General features: G+C 39.9%; 1 protein-coding gene across 1 annotated transcript in view; it reads right to left on the bottom strand.

Annotated features, from left to right (window-relative positions):
- Positions 1-24,396, bottom strand: part of LOC146324170 (voltage-dependent R-type calcium channel subunit alpha-1E-like) — a 59,889-nt gene extending 35,493 nt beyond the window's left edge. Inside the window, exons 1-16 of the mRNA XM_084723431.1 lie at positions 24,302-24,396; positions 23,636-23,739; positions 22,282-22,440; positions 20,256-20,446; positions 15,331-15,434; positions 13,739-13,854; positions 13,426-13,479; positions 9,305-9,400; positions 8,869-9,078; positions 8,299-8,411; positions 7,964-8,076; positions 5,028-5,159; positions 4,343-4,412; positions 4,052-4,169; positions 2,809-2,876; positions 2,522-2,613 (exon numbers count right to left, since the gene is read on the bottom strand). Coding sequence (XP_084579557.1) covers positions 2,522-2,613; positions 2,809-2,876; positions 4,052-4,169; positions 4,343-4,412; positions 5,028-5,159; positions 7,964-8,076; positions 8,299-8,411; positions 8,869-9,078; positions 9,305-9,400; positions 13,426-13,479; positions 13,739-13,854; positions 15,331-15,434; positions 20,256-20,446; positions 22,282-22,440; positions 23,636-23,739; positions 24,302-24,396 — 1,835 coding nt within the window. The remainder of the gene's footprint in view (positions 1-2,521; positions 2,614-2,808; positions 2,877-4,051; positions 4,170-4,342; positions 4,413-5,027; positions 5,160-7,963; positions 8,077-8,298; positions 8,412-8,868; positions 9,079-9,304; positions 9,401-13,425; positions 13,480-13,738; positions 13,855-15,330; positions 15,435-20,255; positions 20,447-22,281; positions 22,441-23,635; positions 23,740-24,301) is intronic.
- Positions 24,397-25,764: the final 1,368 nt, after the last annotated feature.

Here is a 25,764-nt window from a genome sequence, read left to right as displayed (position 1 = left end):
TGAGGAAATTCATGTGCCGGGCTTCAAAATGTTAGCTTCAAATATTCAGAATACTCAACAGCAGTTTGGGGAGGGATTAAAAGACTCCACAATGGAAGAAAAACTGTACACACACTGAAAACACTATCCAAATATCATTTATTATACGGTACATGAAAAGCATTCTCAGTGAGTGTGTGTGTGTGTAATTTCCATTTTTCTTCCTTTGATCATGCTGACCAGATACATGCGTTCATAGGACGAAATCATAATCAGCCTCCAACATGCTGCATCTCTCTTTTTTTATTGAGCAAATGCTGTCATGCAAGTTTCTTCAAGGTCAGCGGGGGCAGGTACCGCCGGGGTTTCATAGCTGACATCGGAGATGAGACCAGAAACCCTTAAAGTTCAGAGTGTCCTCTCTGAATACAGATGCCGGCCCAGACGACCCCGTGGTATTCCAGTCTTCTCTATGGATTCTGACAAGAGCCTGACCCTCAGCTGGCTAAACTGAGACTAACGCACATCTCTAGTTTTATTTCTGCTGTGTTTTAATTTCATTTCCTCTGAGTAAGTTTTAGGAAAAAGGCAAATGTTACAAGTTAGTGAGTGCTATTTATCCATCTAAATTGTTTTGGTGAAATCTAAAAAACATGACCTAGTTACTCAAGATAATCTACAAACTTCGTTGTGAGAAGTTTCAGGTAGGAACTACTTTATTTTTACCAAACTATACCCGTCAGCCATATCATTACGCAGACGAACGTGTGCCTCTTCTCATGAATGTAAGTAGCTCTTGTGACAGTGCATGATGTAAACATTAACTCTCTTCCTGCCACTGATGAAATATCTTGTCATTTAAGACACAACGCTGATGCTATGTAGCATGAAAACATCAGTGCTCAGCTGCAAATCCCCGGACCTCCACAGCAGCCAGCACACAACAAGGCTGCTCACACGGCAGGTCCTAGCTGGGGCTACTAAATATCAGATTTGTTCTTTCTTTTGATATATTCTATGTTAAGATATTTATAGAACTGAGGATGCTGTGGGTGTTGAAAAATCTGGCTTGCAACTTTTTAAAAGACTGCTGGTGAGGAAAGAGTTAATGGCCTCCTCCTCAGCTGAGCGATAAGCATCACTGAGCTGCGTAGAACAGTGAAATGATTGGTAGGTATGGTTCAGTAGTAAAAAAAAAACAGTTCAGTTCCTACATGAAACTGCTCATGACAAGGCAGAGATGGAGACTCAACTTGCACTCATGTCACATTTATATCACCACTCGTAGACCTGAGACTCAACTTGGACTCAGATTTCAGACTTGTGAACAATCTTCATTATTATTTTTTGTGCGCACTACAGACTGCTGCTGCAACACATAATGATCACATCTGCAGCTGCTGTGGCATCCATCACAACCTTTGGCTATTATAACTTCACACAAGACCCAAACAAGAGAACTGCGAAATGCAATGTCTGCAATGATAAAGGCTGTTGGATCAAACACATCAAACTTTATCACCTGACAATGCTATGGATGGTTAGCAAACTCAGCATCAGCTATCTAATGTTGACTTGCTTCTTTTGATTAGATTGACATTTGCTGAATATTTTGAAGAGATGAGAAAATGAGTGTTTGCTCGGCGCACTTGTGCTGCACTGCCATGACTGTAAAATAATAGTAAAACAATATAGATGGATAAATAGCACTACGGGTAAGGGGGAAACGTGTGTTTTTGATTTTGGGGTGAATTGTCCATTTAATAAAATGTTATCATGTAAAGTCTTCCACATGCCCATGCAACAAACTGATTATTTCTCAATACACAGCGTGCACACAGAGCCAGAGGTCTCCACTCTTGTGCATGCACATGCACTTCTACCACCTACGACAAGGCACTGTGCAATCAATCCCTGAGAAAAAAAGACAATCTAGTCTGCGAGCTGGAAACCTGATGAGCATTGAGAAAACAAGGTCACGTTACTTAATCAATCAAACTGTCCACAAGTGAGAACACACTTTACACTTTACTCTCGCAACAATATCCACTTTACTGAGTACAGGAATTTATTACTGTAATATGCACACCATGTTAATTCGGACACCAAGTAACCCTGTCTCCATGACAACAATGTAAGCACCTCCCACCTTGGAGTGGAACCAGTAACCATGGAGACATACGTTAGACTTCAATTTGGCAGCAAATTGCAGTGTTGGGAGCAGGCAGAGGCTACATAGTAGACCTTTCAGTAAAGAAGTATCAATAAGTCTCCAGTGGGACTACACCAAATACTCAACAGGCCCTAAGTGACATTTAAGTGCACAACTTGAAGCTCAGTATTGATGACCCTCAGCCTCCATCTATAACTGTTCCCCTCACCATTTTCTGTAGCTACAGCAACTCGTGTTAAGCGTTGCCACTGAGGCTTAGTCCTGTATACACAATCCCTGGAGGTAGGAGAGAAGGAGGGAGGGAGAGGAAGATAGAGACAGAGGGAGGAGAGGAGAGGAGGTCAGGCAGGAGGAGGATACAGCACTTACTCTGAAGACATGAAGGAGGACAACGGGCCGACCTCCTTCGCCTTCTGCAGAGCGTGCTTCTGGTTGAATGCTGCCTCCGCTTCTTCTTCATCCTGATCAAAAGAGGAAAAAGAGCAGAAGGCGGCTGAACATCTGTAACATCCGTGAGTTTAAATAATTAAACAGAATCAAAGCAAAGACAAGAAGACAGCAGGTCTGGACATGGTGGAGCGCATGTAACTTGAATAAAACCAGATAAGACGGGGCTTATTCTTTCAATTATGTCTTTGTTATTAATTTTTTGTTACCTTGGTAAGTTCTTGTGCATTGGCAAGGTTATCCACAGCAATGGCCAAGAAGACATTCAGCAGAGTGTCTGGTCACAGTTGAGTTAAGGACAGGGTCAAAGTGCAACAAGGCAACGCTGGCTACAATACTGACTTACACAACACTGACTCCTTGGTAATAAGTAGAACTTCCACTGAGAATCAACAACAAAGTCTGAATCTCAGCAGCTCAGCTGGTCCGTGAGATGTAATCCAGATATAAAATCAAAAACCAAGACAAAACCTGGGCTGCAAGACAAGTGAGTATTTGGATTACATTCAACAGGTGTCCAGCAACAAAACCACAATGGGATACATACATTTATCCGTGTCTGCTGCTTATATATATATTGCTCCTTCCCCTGGAATACTGTACAGAAGGACCTGAAGCTGTCTGAGCTAATTACAATGGAGGAATTTAAGTCAGTTTCAAAAGACTGAGAAAATAGTATCCTTGGTCAATGTGATTGCCCCTACATTTTCACTGAAACCATTTTAGAGAATTATACCAGTTTACACATCATAACTGGATTTTTGTCCTTGGTCTCATTTTGTCTGTTAACTTTATATTGTGTTCACTCACTTGTAGTGTGTGTGAGTTATATTTATCTGTTTGTATTTGTGTTTATTATTCTAACATTTATTTAGTTTATGTTGCTCTCTTTGTCTTGAAAAATAGTTTTAAACTCAGTGAGGCTTTTACATGTTTAAATAACAGATATATATGTGCAGTAAACAGGTTTTTGCAAACAAGTTAATCAGTTGATGGTAAACAAATTTTGCTCATTTTGGCGTTTTCGCCCACTTGTTATCAAGGAACACGTCATGTTTTAAGAATCTTAATTTAAAATGAGTGACAAAACTGTTATTTTGACTGTGTAAGTTGTCTTAAAGCTAAGTATAAAGCTTAATGCTAACATAATCACAATTTGAAAAAAACAATCAGAGTAGAACAGTTGAAATCTACTTCTACAAATAGTACACTATGTAGAAATACTTGGTTTAAACAGCATAAATAGAGATGCAAAAACAAACAAACAAACACACAAAAAAATGACTGTGCTGCATTCAATGTTGTCAATCAATGTTGAATTAGAATTTTAATGTCAACATTATAAACAAAACATCGAGCTATTTGGTACAGTCCTACTAAAAAGAGTACTGAATATGGCATTTTGGAATGAAACTATTCATATTTCATTTAAAAAACAGTAATGAAGGATACAATTTCCAAATAATGTGAGCACTATAAAGTAGATAGAGGACCACATGCCAGACTTCACTCCTCCTTGAGAGCGAATGCCGTTGTACATCACCTCATTCCAGTCCTCACCTGTCAGGATCTGACAAAACACAACACACAATAACACACACACCCATGCACAATATCATCCATCAAAATGTCCTGATCATCACTGTTGAGCTCAGCCATAAACTCTTACACTCATCTTTATTGGCATTAGTAATAAACTCGTATGAAGCAGAGAGCAATAAATCATCAGGTTTATGTCCAGACCTGAAAGACGGTCATGATGGCTGCAGGAAAGGTGTCAAAGTTTGTCGGCGTGTAGTCTTCAAAGATGAACCTGTGAGAAAGATGTGACACTGAAGAAAGCAGAGCTGGGTCTAGTTTTTATTTTATTTTATCTTCTCAGTGAGAGAAAAATCAATTTTCCTCCACTCAAACTGGCTGTCTGATGGGTTTTTTCCATGTGCTCTGTATTCTAGAGGCCAGTTCATACACAAGGCCGTGCTGATCCACCTCGGCCAGCCTCTATTTAAGTGACAGCTTGTGGGAAACAGCCTTTGACTCGGGGGAAAACCAGGCAACAATAGCTGTGTGTGCGACAAAGGCACAGTCTTAAATCTCGATCGAGCTCTCACAGTCTCTCTCTGTAATATAATGAAAACAAGTGCGAACAGGCAACAGGACAATCTGTTCTCTCCTAAACTATGTGTATTCAATAAAGAGGAATCTACTGAACCATGAAGTCTACTTTAGCCTTGTTTTTATGTTTGTGAATGTGTCTATACTGGAGCTGAGTGGGAGAGGAAAAACAGTCTATATATGTTCTACCAGATTGATTAGACTTGTCTCTCTGCCCGAGTGGTTCCTCGCTTTACTCAGTTTCTTTATGGACTCATATGGAGTGATGCACAGAACCGTAAGTATTTCACTCTTTCAGACAATTTTATGTTACCTGCCACCGAAGAGCTGCATGCCAAGGAGCGCAAAGACAACGATGAAGAGGAAGAGCAGGAAGATGAGGGAGATGATGGACTTCATGGAGTTCATCAGGGAGACAACGAGGTTTCTCAGAGAAGCCCAATACCTTTAGAGACACAAAATATCATAAATACCATGAAAAATGTTAAAATGTGAAACACATTATGTAATGTCTTTGAGAAAGTTTGTCATGTGTATGTTGTAATAATCTGCAGCATTTTGTAATAAACAGCCTGAACATAATATGCAATTTTCCTGCATTTTGTAATGAATTATTACATTTATGGTGGTTTTTACAAAATGCAAGATTTTCCCTTTGTTGAGGAAAATGTAATAATACAGTGCATAGTGTAATAACCAACCAAAATCGATGTCTTACTTCCTAAAAATCATTATCACATGAGAACAAAAGTTCAATTTTATGCATTCTAGGATAAGTCATACTGACCGAAACTTAATTTTAGAAGATGCAACTAATTCAGTAGATTAGTAGTATTTCTTTGGCCCAAACTACATCATGTGCCACTGTATTCCTTAGCTTAATAACTACCACAATATGTAATAATTTATTACGAATTCGGGGACATACAGTATATGTGTTCAGACTCTTCATTACAGAATGCTGAACATTATTACAAAATGTGGGTGTTATTACATAATGAAGTGAAAATTTACAACATAATTCTTAATTAAAGTCACTGTAAAGAATTCAATGAAATTAGGAGCACTACTCCTGATCAGTGCAATAAAAAAGACAAATACAAAAACACACAGGAACAAATCCAACCTCAGTAACAGTATGAATAATATGTGAAGAAGAATACTAGAATAAAACTAGTAATCAAAGACAAGAAAAATAAATAAATCCAATGTAAGTGGCATTAGAATATGTACATATATTATTGTGCAAGAACAGTTGCAGTAATATGGATGTAATTATTATGAATAAATGCAATTATTGCTCAGGAATACATGTAATATTGCACTAATATAGTTGTATGCTGCACAAGAATGATGCAGTTATTTCAAAGTGGATTTTTCATAGAAAGAAAGTCTTGTGAATGTGAGGGGTCGTTCAGTTGAGTCAGAGTTTAGTGTGCTCATGGCCCAGGGAGAGAAACTGTTTTTAAGTCTGGTGGTCTGTGCTTTGATGGTCCTGACTACCAGAGGGCAACAGGTCAAACAGGTGGTGGCCAGGATTTGAGAGTCCTTACGAATGTTTTTGGCTCCGCCGAGGCGGCGGGAGATGTAGATGTCTTCCAGGGAGGGCAGAGAGCAGCCGATGGTTTTCTTTGCAGTGTTAATGACTTTCTAAACAGTTCTTCTTTCAGCTGCTGAGCAGCCGGTGCACCACACTGAGATACAAAATGCCAGTGCACTCTCTATGGAGGAGCAATAGTAGGCCACCGGCAGCTCTTATCCCAGTCTGTTTTTCCTGAGCAATCTCAGGAAGAGTAGCCGCTGTGGTGCCTTCTTAACAACTGCTGTGGTGTTTCCAGATCAGGAGAGCACCTCAGAGATGTGGGTACCCAGGACCCTGAAGGTGTTAACCCTTTTTGCGCACCCTTGCAAACAGTTTGTAAAAACAGTAGAGAAATAGCAATTTAATTTGCCTTAACTGTGACACTTTTGTTATTCGCTATTCCCACAAAAAAATAGCCAGAATTTTCAGCTAGTTGAGGAAACTGGTGGTGCACACCTCGTGAATTTTTGTTGGCATTTTATTTTTTCCATTGTTCGCTTTTTGTTTCTCTGGCTCTTCTGTAAGGATCATGTTAGCAGTATGAGTAGACTTAGTAAACCCAGACTTCAGCAACCCCTGCATATCGGTAGCTAGTCAGTATTGTTTGGAGTTTTTGTAGAACGTTGAAGGAAAAGACGCGAAGAAATTGGGATGTTTATGGAACTGTCATTGTGTTGGCAAAAGCTGGCAGTATGGGTATAAAACTTTGCGTTCACAGGGGGCCACCTATGTGGAATATTTGGTGGCCAAAGAGTAACTTTTTTAGCCATGAGCAATCAGGCCATGCTTACTATCAATCACTGGTGAGTTAGGGTCTGCTCTGTGCTTCCTGAAGTCGATGATGAGTTCCATAGTTTTTGTGTTGATTAGTGTCAGTGTCTGAGTATATAAAAAACAGTTTGATAAAGCCTTTTGTGTCCCGAATGACCTATGTGAAATCCAAAAAAAATGACCTCAGGTCTTGTTTGGAAATGTTTGTTTGTAAATCAGTGAGTTTAGCAGAGCTCTGTAGCTCGCTCCTCATCTGTGCTTGAGGCGACATTAGCCACTAGTTGCAAACTGTAATACACTCCAATATACAGTACAGCCAAACTGTCTGTGTTGCAGTTGTTTTTCACTTTGGGTAATGTGGGCGTCAGGTTTTGACAAGAAAGTAGGATGCATGGAATAAAAAAGACAACATCTCTGGTTCCACTGCATCATTTTTCTATCCTTTCATCCTTTTTTTTTTTAAATGTCCATTGTGAATCTGAGGGAAATGCTAAACCTGTGGAGTCTTTATGTATGCCACCTCCTCGCTGCATGCAACTTTCTTTTTGCTAGGAATATGAATGTCATGGGAATATATTAGAATATTTAGGGACGTGTCAGTCGTTTTTGTGGTTTTGATTTTTGGTTTGTTTTAACTTGTTTTAGGTTGGACTGGCTGCACTTGCTTGTTTGCTTCATAAATATGTATAACAAAATAATGTATAGAAAAAACAAAATAAAAAGAATCCCACAGACAACACATCACATATTAAAGTAAAATGTAGAAAACTGCATATCACACCAACACGACAAACTTAACACTGCTGCTAGCTTTCAGTCAACAGTGAAATGTTCTTTGTAAATAATGTGAAACATCTCAACAGATGGCAAAGAGTGAGGAAGGCTGCGACACTAACTTGGTGATCTTGAAGATCCTCAGCAGACGGAGAGCACGCAGGACACTGATGCCGAAGGAAGTGCCAGGCCTGAAGAAACCCCACAGCACTTCAAAGATGCTGCCAACGATTACCTACAGAGACATACAGTATATTCATAAGGATTTTCTTCTTTGATAAAAACACACTGGAACAAAACAATGTGCGATAACATCTATGACAGAGTGACAGAGAAGAGAGGCAAAGATGAGGCAACGCAGACAGATACAGAGGAAGGGAGGGCTGATGCTGCATTTTTTAAGAGCACAAGCATTTTGTGAGCAACGAAAATGTGGAGAGTTAGATGGAGTACTGACACTGCAGTCAAAGCAGTTAAAGGAAGAGTGAAAGTAGAGACGTGGTCCCAAGCTGTACATCTTCAGAAACATCTCAGTCAGGAACAGAGCGAGGAACAGGAACTCTGCATAGTCTGGAAAAACAAAAACACATTCAATTTATATGACAAAACAGCAGCATAATAAAGCTTCAGGAGACCATGAGCTCGTGTTTCATGATTTTGCTGAAATCAGTAACACTTTATCTGAGGGGGTGTTCATAAGACTGACATGACCCCGTCATAACCAAGACATGAAACCTGTTTTAAACATGTTTTAAATTCTTTAGTAGGAATAACCTCTTGAGATGTACCATCTCATTTTCAAGGGGGCCGTTTACAACAAAATTACAATATAAAAACAACAAAATACAATATAAACACAGTATGGGAAAGCATTGTCATGACCATTAAGGACTCTTTATGAATGTTTATAACTGTTCTCATTAAGTGTCATTCAATCATTTTAATGTAAAGGTGACATTGTTGAGATGTCTTTGTTACGACAACTTGCACACCCCTTTAAATTAGGTGTTACCCTGAAACGACTCACAGAGGAAGTTGGACAGCCACAGGGGCTGGTTGTGGTGAACGATGGCCACACACAGCGTGTTGAGAGCCACCAGGCCCAGCACTGTCCAGTAGAAAGTGTGTGTCTTCACCACACGGCGGATGGAGATGCGCAGCAGACGCTCCTTGCGCCGAAAATACGCTGTTGGACCTCGCTTGGCACTCCTGATACTTGCTCTGGCCATTGGGATGCCTTGAGGGATTAGCGAGAGATCGAGAGTGAAAGGTAGAAGGAAACTAGCAAACTGTGTCTGTACAACTTGTTCCTGCTCTGAATCTTGAACTCTCAACAGCGTGATGTTTACCACAGTATCATATATACATTTCTAAAGGCTGCAGGAGAGCACAGCGTGTCCTGCTGGAGTAAACCTTACACAGTATGTGCTCATATTTACAAGCCTGTCAAGACTCCCACTCACCCACAGAGGAGATGTCACCATATTGTTCCTCCCCTGGTTGTCCTCGATGCACCGCGTCCATCCCTCTCCTCTTGATGGTGGTGGCTCGCTTCAGCACTGCGGACAGAGCAGGTTGAGCATGAGAACAAGCTGTTCAAAATATATAATCAATACATTCTGTGAAATCAGAGGGAGCATACAGTGAGGACAGTGACACAAAGCTGACTTTTGGGCAATGTGGCCACAAAACAGACTTTCTGCCTTGATCACATTGTGCTGAATCAGTGGATAGATTGTTTCCTTACTTTGCTGGTTTTACATTAAACATAGTACAAGGAGTTTTGGTAACACTCGATTTGAACGGGTGTACAAAAGACTGTCATTTCACTGTCATAACAATGTCATGACACCTGTCATAAACACGAGGGGGTCTTCATGAAGGTTTATGACTGCTGTCATTAAGTATCATTCAGTTATGTCATATTTAATGCAACGTTGACATTATTTGTCTTGTGGCAACTTGACATTAGCTTGTCACGACAACTTCACATGATCAAACTTAAAGAAACTCTTTACTTTTTTAACATTATTTTATTATATGTGGTTAATTTAGAACTGGCTGTCATGAGACATTTTCCCAACCTCCAGAAAAGTGATATATTTTGGACTTGTCATAAAGATGTCATTAACTTTTATTGACCAATCAAATGCTTTTACTAAAGTGTCATTAATAATTTCCTGGACTTCATCCAAAGTTATACCATTTTTTTACTGTCTTGGTCAATGTCAAGTTGTCGTAACAAAGACATCTTGAGGTTTGCATCAAGAATGACATAATTAAACATTAAACACTTAATGACAACAGTCAGAAATATTTATAAAGACTCCTTCATGGTCATGACAGGTGTCATTACATGGTTATGACTGTGTAATGACAGTCTTATGCACACCCCTTCAAATAAAATGTTACCAGAGATTTTAAATGGTTATGAAAAGCCTCTGTATGACCTACATAAGCAAAGAGGACTATCAGCAGGAATATTTGTTTATTTCTATAAAGTTATGTTGCCCCCTGGGTCAGATTCTCCTTGAAATCAGATGAAACCATTTTCACCACGCAGACCAGAGCCTATGTTTACATTTGCCCTGACAAAATTATATCAGCTAGTTAAAAAGAAACAAGAGGAGATTTTTCTTAAGATAATTTCATTTTTGATGGCATATTTTGTGGTTATGGCAGTGGAAACACCATCACTTCTGTCCTCCAAAATCAACACAATATGAAAGTTCTTTGTAGTAGGTTAAATGGTGCAGTGTGTAAGATTTAGATGGATCTAATATGGCAAAATGCAATATAACAGTCACAAGTCTGTCTTCATTAGTGTATAATAACCTGAAAATACCTAAGAATGAGCTTTGAAGGGGAGGGTGAGGCAAGCAGTATTTAGTTGTTTGTAATCTGTAACCTCACCGCTAGATGTCACTAAATCCTACACACCGGTCCTTTAACATGGCCCAAAAAACTGCCTTGTGCATGAAAACCCATACATCTTTTAGACACTTGTAGGTAGACTCAGGCAGTATGCAAGTGTGCAAAATTATGATGGAGAGAAAATATAATGATGAAGCAAATGATGAGAAGAAACCACAGTGAGGATCATCTGCAAGACAAGCTAATGTCTGTTAAGTTTTAGCTGAGAAGGAAAGTTGAACTCATTAACTCCACAGCTGAATGAGATAAAAATGATCATTTAATGTTGGTGTAATGATCCAAACAAGTGAATGCAAACCTTCTGCTGCTATTTTATGATCTCTGTCATGGCAAACCATGCTCTGAGGCGACTTGACGGTCCATGCATTTTCTCTTCATTTATGTGAGCTGTGTTCAAGTGCTGCCATACACGTCGTGCAGTGCACACATGCTGAAGTGAGCGTGATGAGTATGTTTTGACCTTTTCATTGACTGATGTGTTTATGATTACCTTTCATCCCATCCTACCCCCATTCACACCTTCCCGCTACCTTTGTGATTTCTGAATCTACTTGCAGTCAATATTTGCTTGGGGACTTTTTTTTAATAAGCCACTGATCAAACACACACAGAAACACACAGATACACAACAATATTGCTGCCATTTCACACACACGGGAGTGTTTGCTAAAGGCAGGAACACTGAGTCCTGTCAACACACAAACACACTCACACACACATATAGAAGCACATACTGCTGCCTTTTCAGACCAATGGTTGCTGAGGCAACCGCAGTGCGCCACCTTTCTTTTTAATCAAAGCTATCAGAGCTTCTGCATGTATTACCATCACAACAGCTGGAGCAGCTACCTGTTTTACTACAGATGTGAACCATTTAATCTATTTTTACTTTGCCAGAGTGCCTTTGTACTTCAAGTGACATAGAGACGTAACAAACAAGTGTTTGCTTTCCTTTTTCTATGTCAAAGCGTTCGTATGTTTGCATCTGAGTGGCAATGTGCGTGTATGGCAAATGGGGTGGTGAAGTTGGTGAGAGGTAGAGAGCAGAACAGCGGACGGTTCTCACCATAGGCACCACCTGTACTCCACTCTGGGAGCCTCCTGAGAGCTGCCAATCAATCAACATTTAATAAAAGGCCTGCTGGTTTAGCGAGGAGGAAAGGTCAAAGTAGAGTTGAGAGGGTCAGAGCTGGCACTTAGCTGTCTGTGGGGCACCGTGTCTAGTGGCAGGCTTAGCACTATCAATGCTAATTCTCTCTATGTGGCATTGAGAGCTGTAGAGAGCAATGTAATGGTGTAAGTGACCTGTGTACGCCACATCAGCAGCGAAATCTGGGCAGTACAATATATCCTGAACTGACATATTATACTGGATCCTTTTTACAATTGAGGTCAAGTCTCAATTATTTTCAATGTTCCACCCCAGTAGAAATATTTCAACAAGTCTACAGCCACGCTAGCAGCTCTGTAAGGCTGTATGCTCAATGGTGCTTACAGCTAAATGCTAACATCAGCATGCTAACATGCTCAGAATGACAGTGCTAAGATTTATGACATGATAACTCCTGTAAGGGAAGAGTCCTGCAACAGGTCAGGTACCTGCAGGTAATGGGTAAAAAATAAAGCCTATTTATATAAATTCACAGGTACACGCACAGGTAAAAATAATTATACTAATACTACTACTGATACTGGGTGGGTGAGAACAATAATAAAGCATGTACAATTCAATATGTTTTTCCCCTGAAGAAATCAGAAATTAAAATGATTGTGCAATATTTTTGATATTTAATTCCGTTCTATAATATCAAGCTTAATCAGCTGGCAGGATTTTATTATAATGAAAGTCTGGATCCCAAATGTGACCAAAAAATGGGATGTCTCTTTCTGATTCTTCTGTCTGACATATACCTGAGAGCAATGATAGCTAAAACAGGTGATGTAGACAATACATTGTTGAAGGCCAAGTCAGTTGTTTGGAGGAAAATTGGGACTTGGACCAGAAACTGGTCAAAGACTGTGAGAATAATGTTGTCAGTGGTTTTGCATTGTAAAAAAGTATTAGCTTTTAAGTCAGGGGATCAGCAAAGTTATTGGGATTCATTTCCAGGGAAACAAGAAAATCTGTACAAAATGTTGTGTCAACCCAACAAGTAGATGTTGAGATATTTCACTGGATAAGTGAAAACTTTGACCTGCTGGTGACACTAGATGAAAAGTCATTGGATCACCAAAGTCTGTAGGATTCATCCTCTAGGAACCAGGGATGTTTGAACAAAATTTCATTGCAATCTGTCCTACAGTTGTTGACACAGCCTACTTCAGTCTGGACCAAAGTGGTGGACTGACTCACATCATCAAGAGCCTTGATGAGGCTAGTATGGCTAAGAACGATGAACCAGACTGAATTATAATTTAACTTTACTGCAAAACAAATTTTTATTACTGTATCTGTATCCTGAAAAAGTGCAGACAACTGCATAATACAGTCTTTAACAGAATATGCCTGAACACCCTTTATAAAGCACATTTGCATGCCAGCATTAAACTGATTCAGTTGAAGAGAGACAGAACGTAAAGCCATGTGAGGATAACAGAGACAAAATGTGCACAATGAAACCAGGAAAAACAAAAATCTCTGCTAACTTACCATCGAGGGCAGAAGGTCCTGCGTTCTTATTCTCCTCGGCAAGCATCACTTCCTCTGGAAAGCCAAAAACCACAATCAGAAAAAACGAGCAGCAGATGATAGCTCAGATGGAAAGAGATATACTGGCATCTTTTGTAACTATATTTAAGTCTCAATTGTGGTGAAACAAACAGCTGACAGAAAACATCAGATAGTGCTTCATTCCCCAATTGACAGGATTAGACTTAATGCTTAAAGTGAAATATCGATTTTCCTTTTCTCATCAAGAGCCAAATCCTTGGTCTGCCTGAGCTGTGACTGAGACTAAAGCCACCTGCTCTGTCGATCCAGGCCCGGTAGCCGTTGAGCTCTCTCTCAATCTGCTGTTGGCGTCTCAGTTTCATGAAGGCCCTGCGGTTTTCCACCCTCTCCCTCTCCTTGGCAAACTCCCTGCAGAAACAATCCAAACCACAGAATCATTTATTTACTCTTTGAGGGCACAGTGATTTATAGTCACACAGATAAATAATTCCTCTTGGAGATGATCAATGGGGGGAAAAACTATTGCTGTCTTGAACTAAGCTCATCTCATGGTTCATTCACCCACAAGAAGAGAGGAGAGACGGCAGAGGCGAAGGGGGCCTCTTCTCTCTCACTGAGGAGATAATGACAATAGATCCCCCATTAACCTTTCTGTAAAACTAATTAACCTGTAGCAACTTTGACACCATGTACTGAAACAAGACTGTTTGGTTTGACAGTAGCTAGTTTGCCAGACATTCATCCAGTCAGTGAAAAGGCGACTTACACTGTCTGTGCTCAAGCTGAGCGTGGCAGGTCCTAAATCAACAGGACAACAAAACTGCTCAAGCCCCTTTGAGGGATGTGGGCTATACTGTATACCTGAAAATTAGGGTGAATCAGTGCCCACTTTATATAATATTCAGTCCATCATAACAGCCACCAAAATGAATAGTGCATTTGAGCAGTCCTAAGTTAGTTAAAGGGGAACTCAGGTCTCAGAAAAAAACACATGATGATATCACCAGTAATGTCTGTCTGGGCTTGGAATATAAATTCCTAACAGAAAATTTGCATAACAAACAGAAAGTGCAATGCAATGCAAGCATTTCCCATTTAAGGAGTGTCTAACAAAACATACTACCTGTTACATTATGGGTAATGTAGGATGCATGGTCTAAAGTGCACACAGCAGGTGCATTTGGGGTACAATATCAGTTTCCTATTTAAATGGTGCATAATATGAATGAAACCAAATGTCCACTTCCCTTTAAGGTGAGCCTGCCCGTTGCTATTTAAATGGTGGATTTGGCAAGTTCGGAGAAGTGAACAGGGAAATAATCCTCTTGTACTGATGCCGGCACTGCAGCTAATCTACACCATGCTTTATTCACCAAATCTCTTGCTTTCATCAGGGTCGTGTCTGAGCTTGTTTCCTGATTCTTTACTGGAAAAAAAGTTGTGCAGCTATTATAACAACTATAAAAAGACAAGGACCACCTGAATGCAACGTTAGTGACCATCATGCACTGTATTACAATGGCAACTACATATTTATTGAATTACTTATACATTATTTTTGATGTGTGAATAAATAAATTGTATTGAATCGAATTGATTGAAGGCTGCAAAAAGGCAGCTACTTAGCTAGTTCCATTTAATTAAGTTACAAAATAAATGTAATTGCAATCCATTACAGTTAATGAGAAAAATTATGTGAATAAATTACAGTTACACATCAAAATATTTGTAATTACAAAGATCCAAATATTTTTTTTAGGTTGACTAGCAGAGAGCTGAACTTTAATAATTGCACTCTTCTAGTTTTATTATTTGTTGATAAAGGGAAAAAGGTCAACATGGCAGGCATGATTGAAAAACTAGTGAACTGAAATGTGAACCTACCCAGACAAAACTCCCAGCACCAGGTTCAGGACAAAGAAGGATCCGATGATGATGAGAGGGATGAAGTAGAGCCAGTTCCAGGTGGGGCCCAAGGCATCGTCGGTCTGAAACATCAAAATAAAGTCTAAATTCAGTAAAAAACCAAGCCGGGCAGGAGCAGACTCATACTGCCACTGTGATACGAGACAGAAATACACAAGTGTAGGTGTTCGGGTGACCAGGCTGGGAGTCCAGGCGGGGCACTGAACAGAGACATCATGCGTATCGATCTGCTATGGCCTCATACAAAGAGTGTGGAGGAGAGAGGAGGTATTCTGTATACTGTATGAAGCCAATATAGAAACAGTGAGTGTTGCATCTCTGCTTTACTTTAAAGAACCTGGACCTGAGAAAGTTTTTTAATGTGTGATGTGACTCATGCATAGTGTGACTCTCCAGTACAGTGACTGTGCATGTATGTGTGTGTGTGTACCTCTGTGTATGCAATGCTGATTAAACTGAAGACAATAATCATCATTACATTAAGTCTGTACGGTCAGCAGTCCTTTTTCAGTAGCATGTCCTTCCTCTCTTTCCTCCCTCCACCGCTGTTCATCAGTAAAGCTCATTCAGCATCACTTTAGACGACATAATACAATCACTCTGGCAAATCATCTGCCTTCATCCATCTCAATAAAAACTGAAAGAGCAGGCAGCTGACCGCAGATTACACCCTGGCACAGCAGTTTGTGTGACTGACTGCACACTTATGATCCTGGCTTTATTAAGATAATCTGAGGTACAAGAAACTGCAACAAAAAATTAGTTAATACATCGTAGTTACATACCCAGCATGTGGCTCGACTTATAATCTGTGGATGTCATTTGGTTTCCAAATATTTTCACAACTGACAATTGTGATTTTTGTCCACAATAAAAACAATTCTAAGTTTAGAAGCAGTACTTGCAAAAATCATACACTAATGACCTACATATATGTGCATCTTTCTTTCTTTTCTTCTGATTAAAACTGACCAAGTAAAAGAAAACTTCTAGATTACAGACAACTGAACAGTAGCAGAAGAAGTACTCAGATCTTTTACTTAAGTAAAAGTACCAATACCATGATGGATAAGTACTCCATTACTTACTCGACTAAAAATCCAAAACTATTATGATCAAAATGTACTTAAAGTATCATAAGTAAACATACTTATAGGGGATCATGTGATCCTGTATGCATGTGTATGTGTGTGATCATTAAACCTGCATCTTATCTGGAGTTAATCTTGCAAACTAATTTTTTTGTGCACATTCATGGCTGCACGCTGAAGGAACTCTGTGATACACGGTTTTTGAAAAACCTTGAAAAAAAAAAACGTTTTTATGGCTCAACACCTTGAGTGGCCAATTGGACTCAAGGATGAACTGATTAGATTTTGGTGGTCAAAGGTCAAGGTCACGGTGACCTCACTAATTTTAATTGTAGTGGGTTAAAACTATATATGTCCCTCCGAAAAATAGTGAAGTATAAGAAAAAAATAAAATGGAAATACTACAAGAATTTTATATTACTTGAGTAAAAGTAGTTAAAAAAAACACCCTACCTTGTTTGCATTTCTTTAAACCAATCACAAACATCTTGGATGGTGCAGTGATGAAGTCCAGGATGCAGTGATGGTGCTGTTCCAAAATAGTGCTGAGGGGGAACTTGTTTTGGTGGAACATTTGCACGTTGGGAAGTGAGCTCTGGTATTACACTGACTACATCACAGCTATTAGCTTGTTTATGTTCATAGCATTGCAATTTTCAGCGTGTACGTTGCAGAAGGTTTTTTATTGTTTCCCAGCGACTTTGAAAATATAGACAGGAACACCATGATGCTGTTTGGAGCAAGTGACCAACGGCAGGACTTAGACTCACAGTGTGCATCCAGTGAGTCAGGCTCTCCAGTGAACCTCATGATAGTAAAACTTCATGCCTAGGAATTTTTTGAGAAATTTATTTTTTTTAGTTTTTGGCCCTGAGGGAGAATTAACTATTTTATTTATCTATTTCTTTCTTTATTAAATCTTGTTTTGATTAAATTTTGCCAAAACTTCTGTAGAGCATCTTGGACCTGGAATATTGTGTTTAAAAACCGGCCCTGAAACACTCAAATGGTTTGGCTGCAAAAGCTTTTTGAAACATTTCTTTCATATCTCAGGCAATACCAGTACCAAATCATGTTTGTTTTTCAAAATGTCCTGCTATTTGAAGAAACAAATTGGAGTAAAATGCACAAAAGTTTACTAAATTGACCAATCTCATCAAAAATAAAGCAAACCAAAATGAGAAAGTTTTTCTGATGGCAGCACTGCAATACTGTAGGATTTAGGACTGGGTATCTGCACTCGATACATTTAAGGTGCTAAACACAACATTCAGCCTCATCAGTTGTCAGCAAACAACAATTTGCAGAGTAAAGATATAGCTGAGTCCTGTCTTCCTCAACAGAGAATGACATACACAATCCCTGTTGTCAGTCAGTCCTTCTTCTTTAGTTGGGACAGTTGCATGTTTGCATATGTGCACATACATGTTCGTGCATGTGAGTTCCTCTCAGCATTCCCTGTGTCTACATTCAACATGGCAGCCTGGTGAGTAACTTTTAGTTGAGTAACTACTCAACTAAAAGTGAATGTTGCTCAGTAAAAATTTTACTCGAGTTAAAGTACTAGAGTACTTGCTTTTAAAAATACTTCAGTATTCAGAAGTACAAATTACAAAGTATATCAATATATGCATTTACAGAACCTTGTAACTCTCTGAAACCACCTAATGACGCACTGCATGGAAATGCAATCAAAAACAAAAAGGTTTGCTGTTGTCATTTTCTTATGTAATTGTATTAAAATCACTGCATTAAATTAGATTGAAGCCAACTGTAAGGAGTTCTCCAGGTCTGTTAAATAACTGAGATTTCTTCCTGGCTTCAGGGGCAGTATATACATTAGTTATATATAATAACATCTTGAGATTTAATGTTGTCTTTCTCCTGCTATATATATGCTAAATAATGTATTCACACAAACTGCACTTTTGAAAATTTCAGAAGGGTCCACGCTCACACGAACAGAATGATTTTCTTTGCTCTGTTAGCAGAAGTAGCATACTAGGATTTGTTTTGTTTTTTTTACAGTGCTCCTATCTGAGCAGGATCTTGTGATTCGGCTGCAGCCAGAGTGAGAATATGATTGGACTTGATTTATTGGGTGGTCATGCAGGCAACAGATATATCAAATTAGCAAATGGTGCCACTGCCTGCCACTGCTTGCCTTTCTGTCTACCTGCTGTCTGTGTATGTCTGCCTGCCTGCTCTGCACTGCTTCACTCTGACACAGAGGCTCATGAAACACGGTGCAGCATCTCATCTCTGCCATCCCTGACAGTTACTGTACAGCAGAAAGTGACACTGTTTCTGGTTTCAACACTCATTATTGGCACACATGTCTCTATGAGGTGCAGCATTATACAGTGTTTCGCTGTTTTCTGTTGGATAACTAGGAAAACATTTCCTCTAAAAGTAAGGCTGGTGGAGAAAGAAATGTCTGTTTAGTACTCTGAGTCAATCTGTCCTTGTGGTCAATCCTACCAGCCTGACCCGCTCTCAATGCTTCAAATACAGCAGCTTGGTCAGCGTCCTATTACTTTAAACTACACTATGTGTACTCCTTCAGCATTATTTGTGGAGATGCTTCTCTAGGGTTAAGATTTGATGTGCCATCAAAATCAGGTGACATAGTATAAAGAGTGAGAAAGTCTGCCTATGGAGGGTGTGGGGTGGATGGACGGTTCAAACAAACACAGGACTTTCACCAAGGAGACCGGGGCTTGTGTCCTCTGTGAAACCAAAAGCAAATGCTGATTTCCTTTTAAATTACTTAATGCCAGAGCTCCCTGACAACTCGCTTCGGTAAAGTTTGACTACCAAAAATTACTTTAAAAAAGTTAAATAACATACGTAAGTTACATAAGTTTCCTAAAACTAACCAAGTAGTTTTTGTGCATTTATTCTGAAAGTCTATCCAGGTGTTACACATTTATTATTGCTAACTTGATCATGCAGCCCTGGACATTCAAAACTGACACTATAGGGCTGCATACAGCATCATAGTTTTATGCACAGGACCCCCAACCAAGCTGCTGTATTTGAAGAGTTGGGAGTGAAAATGTGTTGATCCTACAGAGCAACAGCATTTCTGATGCAGCCCGCTCTTACTCTGAAACTATCTTTAAAAATCATTAGTCTTTGATGACCAGGAGGACTTGAAGATGTCAGTCAAGCAGGATGACAAAACTATACACGGTTTGGATGAATACAAATACATACAAATGACCCAATATGTCACATAAACACGGAAGAATAAAGACAGTGTTAGAGACATGACTTGAGTAGACAGTATCCTCCTGTTCTTCATATTCAGACACTACGTAGATGAGGCTTATACACTCCTTAATCCTAGATTACAGTCTAAGAGATTCTGAAGCGTGCGGTGCTTCCTAACCAGGGGGTTAGAGTAGAGAGTCTACTCTCTATTCAAGTCTTGTGGCAAGGTGCAGCAGGTTATACATTTCTCAGGATAGATGGAATAAAAATGGCAGGCTGAGAGCAAAACAGAGACCAACACAGCACTCTGCAGTATCAACACTGAAAGCACAACCCAGTAACCCCCCTGCCCATGTTCTCCATATGCAGGCAGTGTGAGTGAGGAGGATCCAGGGGTTGCAGACCTCCACTCAGCAACCATCAGTGTGCTGGAGCCAGAGACGCCTCTGTTTATTGGGCTTAATGGAGTCTAAATTGTGACAAGAAACTGCTCCACCTCAATAATTTGCAGAGTTCCGGAAAAATATTATGACTGGCACAACTGTGTGTGTGTGTGTGTGTGTGTGTGTGTCTTACATTGTAGAGTACAGTGGTCCATCCCTCCATGGTGATGCACTGGAAGACAGTGAGAACAGCAAACAGGATGTTGTCAAACTGAGTGATGCCATCATTAGGGCCAATCCAAGTATCACTGCAGTTGTAGTTGGCCGGACACTGACGCACGCCACACGGAAACTCCAACTCAGAGGAGTCCACTGTCTCGTTTTCTAAACAGAAAAGTGCACAGATAGAGAGAAGAAAGGGCAGAAATACGTTAGATGTCTGATATAAGACAAAACTCCCAACAAAAGACAGCAGCCCTCTCCTGTACAATGAAGTGCAACGTTCCCAGACATCAAAAAGTTGGTCCTATAGGTAATCACTAAAATTTGCTGTCATGCATTCAACTGAACACAGCCTCAGAGACTGACAATGACAGAGAATTCAGTACTGATATGGTTTTCTTGCTGGGTTTGGCTCCTGGCACCCTGGGCTTGAGTCAGCATGGCTATCCGAGCTAACTGGTAATGCAAGCTACAGTTAGCAGCGGGTTAGCGGTTAGCCTACTTTAGCAACAAGTAAAGCTAGCTATCTGTCCATCACGAAACTCTGTAAATCACTTTGTCACTGTGACGGCAGGTGTCAAAACCAACCACATATGACGGTTGTATGTAATGTTAACACAACAACCCTCAACAGAGATTAGAAAGATGACGTGTGTCACTTGCAGCTACTTCCATCAACGGCTCCATAAAAAATGTTCTGTTTACATATTCTGTTAAAAAAAAAAGTCTTAATGTCAAGTCAAGTGTCAGTACTTACCCTCCACTACTAACAAAATTCATGAAGTTCACCCCTGACGTCCTATAAATTATCTTTAAACCCATCCATGTACCCAGTGAGCACTGATGCCCTGTTGCAGAGTGTCTGTCTGAGCAGTAACGTGACTGTTGAGCGACAGAAAATACTCACCCCAGTCTGTGTGTGAGTGTGTGTGTGTGTGTGTGTGTGTGTGTTATCTAACTGTTCATTCAGCTTCAGTGTGACAGACCAGCTCGGAGGTTAATGACAGCTGTGAATGTACAATGAGCCATTGTAGCACACTGAATTGTTGGTTTTAATTATACCGGACAGCGTGGTCAGTTTGGTTTGATCAAGCCTCCAGGTGCAGCCTGGCGTGCCATTGTTTGTACTGTACGTGTGTATGCATTTCTGATTAAGACAACAGAACATCTACAGAAAGAGCTACGTACACAATACACGGCCACACACATACATTAGATACACACACGAGAACAACAGCAATAGAATGAGCTCAGTCCGACTCTTTGCTTTTGTGGTCCGTGGAGCAGTTTGCTGTCAAAAATAGTTCTAAAATGAGTCTTTTATCTGTTCGCATTTATGAATTATTCACGACCATTTCAAGCCCTTTCTACAAATTGCTCTCTTTTGTTGCATCCATGCCATCAGTATGTGGAAGAGGTTTTGAGACAATTTCCTGTTGCAATGCAATTCAAATGAGATCTTGGCTTACGATGAATAAAATATCTGAATAACAGTAATCACAGGATGTCACTATTGGCTACGAGAACAAATGGAGTTATATGAATCATTGCACATGTACTGTATGTGTGTGTGTGTGTATTTCTGCTGGATCACTGACTTAGTACACGTAACTGAATAATGGATTCACCAGTTGCTTATGTGGACTAAATCACACACTGCTATATTTACATCTCTTTGACTTCCTGTCGGTGTGAAATACTGGGTGTGTGTTTATTTGTGTACTATCTGTTGGGCACAGAAATATTTTTTATTGTAATTATACATCGACAAATATTTGAGATTGCTTCAAACGCTCAGTTTCAGGTCTTTACTACCAGCATGAACTCAAACTGAGTTCAAATAATAGATTTCTATATATGAGTTTTACATATAGATATACATATTGTACACATCCTGTACAGAAAAGCATCTTAATAAGCGTCACTATTCATTTTCTGCACAATATGCAGCGTGTACGCATGTGCTAAAAAGACAAATGCAATAAGTATGTGTGTACCCAGTATTCCAGGTTCTTCTTTGCAGGTGCGGTGCAGTTTTCCGCTGTAAAACTCCAGGCCGATGATGGCGAACATGAGGATTGCAAAAAAGAGCAGCAGGCCAATCTGCAGCAGAGGAACCATGGCCTTCATGATCGACTTCAGGACTATCTGCAGACCTGGAGGCAGAGCACACAGTGACCAGCACAGTTCAAGTGTGTGAAACACGTGCGTGATAAAGTGTAACATTTCAACCTCAGATTACAATGATTGAAAGAAAATGTTTTTTAGGTAGAGATGAAATGATTAGTTAGTTCATCAATCACCAACAAGGTTTTATATTATATTCAATAATCATTCAAGTAATTCAAGCAAAAATATCACAAATTCACTGCTTCTCAGATGTGAATATTTAGTCTTTTCACATGTCTACTAGTTGACTTGGTCTTTTATGATGGTAAATTAAATATCTTTTGATTAACAGTTCGTCAGACAAAACAAACAATCTGAGGATGTCAGCTTGAGCTGTAAAAAATAGTGAAGGGCTTTTTTTCCACTTTTTTTTATGACATTTTACAAACCAAAAAAATAACTGATTAATTGCAAAAATAATCAGCAGATGAATCACTTTTGAAAAACAATGATTAGTTGCAGGCCTGTGTGGTGCCCTGAGGTTAGACCAACGCCTCATGCTAGTACTGGACTGGAATGAAATATCGGACATCACTGTTTACTTAATTACCTTAAGCTTTATTCATACTATTCAGAAGACATCTATGAATGCACCAAGCTACAATAAAAGCATTAAACAGCGCAATCAGGTGCTGGTGGGTCGCAGGATATTTTCACTCTCACATGTACCAAACTATGCATATAGTTTTCATTTTATTTTATTGTACCTACTTCCCAATAAAAAAAGTTGAGAGAGTGTATTGTTAAGAAGCAGAGACATGTTTTTTCTGGGAAAAAAATGTATTTGATTTAATTTAGATTATAAAATGTTCAAGTTTGTGTAAAAAAAAAAAAAACAAAGCCTTGAAATCAGATAAATCTGCAAGCTCATGTTTCATTTGGCTCTGGCAGATATGCCTGGTCACTCTCATGTTCAGAGAGATTTCCACACACCCTGGCTTTTGTCCGGCCAATCACAACCTTTGATTTAATATGGGTCCAATTTGATGACTGACAGAGGAGGTCGTCTAAAATTTGCTTGAGCATGTGCCAGGAAAACCACGAAACAGCATGTGGTGTAGCTGTATAATTGTCTTTTTTGGTTTGGCTGACTTGGCCCTGTGTGCAAAAAATACAGAAATGAAGGGAAAACCTACAACGACTACTGCAATAAAAGTTGATGTAATCATACGCAGTACTCACTGGGGATGCCTGAGACCAGTTTGAGAGGTCGCAGCACTCGCACCGCCCTCAGAGTCCTCAGGTCCACTGAGATGTTCATGTGTGTCCCTGCCGCAGCCAGGATCCTACAAAGGTAAACACAAACCCACACACACAGGACACAGAGCAGGATTGTCACTGTCTTACAGATGCATATGAATGCTGCAATTTTCACGCTTTATAATCTATGTGTCAAAAAGGGGACACACACACACACACACATACACATAAATACAGTAAGGCCATCACACACATTGTTGGAGGACGGCTGCAGCGCTTAGATATGGAGAGTGAGGACGTGAGGGTCTCCAGCAGGCAGAGAAAACAGAGGAAACAACAGGGATGCTTTTGGGGGCTTTTGGCTGTTTCCCTGCGTGTGGGAGGACGGCTGTGACAACTGCTATTTAGTAGGCGAACAAAGAAAGCGGCTCCATCAGGGGAAGGCAGGACACCCTTAGGCTGCAAAGACATGAAGCTCATGGACGAACACATGCGTGGACACACACAGCACTATCACATCGACCTCTTATCTGCTCCACAAAGCCAGAGTCCTTCACAAGTTCCATTTTTACTTTGTCTTGTTTTGTCTCCGCCTGTTAAATACACCTCCGTGGCCTTCAGCCCTCAGACAGATGAGAAAAAGAAAACCAGTGTCTGGTGATCTCCTCCCCTTGCTTCCTCATTAGTCTGCCCTCCTGCTTCTCTCTCCTCTCCAAACCCTCATATATTTGCTCTTCATCCATAACCCCCTTTTCCTCTGCTCCAATCTCGCTCTTCCTTTTCAACCTCCTTCCCAATTATACTCGCACCTCTGACTCCTCCTCTGTTTTTTCCATTTTCCACTGACCTGAACACACATTTATTCCCCTTTCACCTGGATGCTCACTGAGAGAAAGACGGAGATTGATGGAGAAGTAAGGTAAAAACAAAAGGAAAATAGAGACTGGGGAGTTGAGGAAATGTTTTTGCCAAGAAGAGAGAATGGAACAGCATTTTATTTCAAGACCTTGACCTCAGAGAATCATAAGATTTACCCTTTTCCTTCCCCAAAACTTCAGGTTATACTGAACTACTACTGTAAGTGCACACCACTTGTCTTCTGACTGCTAAAGGTATAATTCAGATTATTTTTCTGTAAAATATGTTCAAGAACCAACACAAATCTCTACATCTGCCCACAGACCCAGAGAACAGAAGAGCAGAGAGGATAGAAAGTGTTTCATTGTGTTATGTTTAGTAGTAAAAAGTTTAAGATATTCAATAGCAAAAAAAATATAGAAATCAGGCTTATGGGAATATAGAAGAAGACAAAAATCCAAAATCCAGATCAAGTCGGTAGAAATCCCAAAAATCCAGGAAAACACAACAAGGGCTGGGAGACAGACACATGACTAAGTACAAAGAGAAACCAATCAGGAGCAAGTGAAAACAAACAGTCATCAAAAAAGGAGGGAAAAAGACGAAGACAGGAAGTGAAACCAGAAACAAGAGGGAAGATAAGAACTTCAAAATAAAACAGGAAACCACAAAAACCCCAAATGATGAGAAAACATTTATTTTTGATGAAAATGTGTGTAGATTTTACTCCGTCAGACTGCTTTCTCAACAAAGGTTGTGCTAATTTCCTACCCTGTCAACAGCAAAGTGCAACTTTGATGAGCACCCATTTAGACTATAGGTCACTCAGTGGACCGTGGTTGATTTAATTCAGATTATTTTGCACATCAACAAATTGACTGGTTGAAGACAAACCAAACTGTCTTTAGTCCACTACAGCCCTACAGTGTAGGAAGCTAAGCCATGTACAGCTGTGGAGAGGGTCTCTCTGAAACAACCAGACTCCTTTGGCAAAAACAGTCATTTTTACTCAGAACACATGAGTTGTTAGTCCACAGCTGCCTCAATTGGTTAGTTTGGTTGTGTTATTGTGTATCTTCAGTGTTTTAAAAGGTTAGTTCAGATCCATCAGTGTCACGCAATGACAAAAACAACTGAACCAACCGAGGTAGCAGTACACCAGCAACCCCTGTGCTCTGTTAGTAGCAGTTTTTGCCAAAGGAGTCTGGTCGCTTTGGAGACAGCAATATTTGGCTAATATTATGGTGGTTTCC

This window comes from Lutjanus erythropterus, chromosome 7 (genome assembly GCF_056507025.1).
Source record: "Lutjanus erythropterus isolate fLutEry1 chromosome 7, fLutEry1.hap2, whole genome shotgun sequence".
Classification (NCBI taxonomy): Eukaryota; Metazoa; Chordata; class Actinopteri; order Lutjaniformes; family Lutjanidae; genus Lutjanus; species Lutjanus erythropterus.
This window is presented reverse-complemented; position numbering and strand designations above follow the sequence as displayed.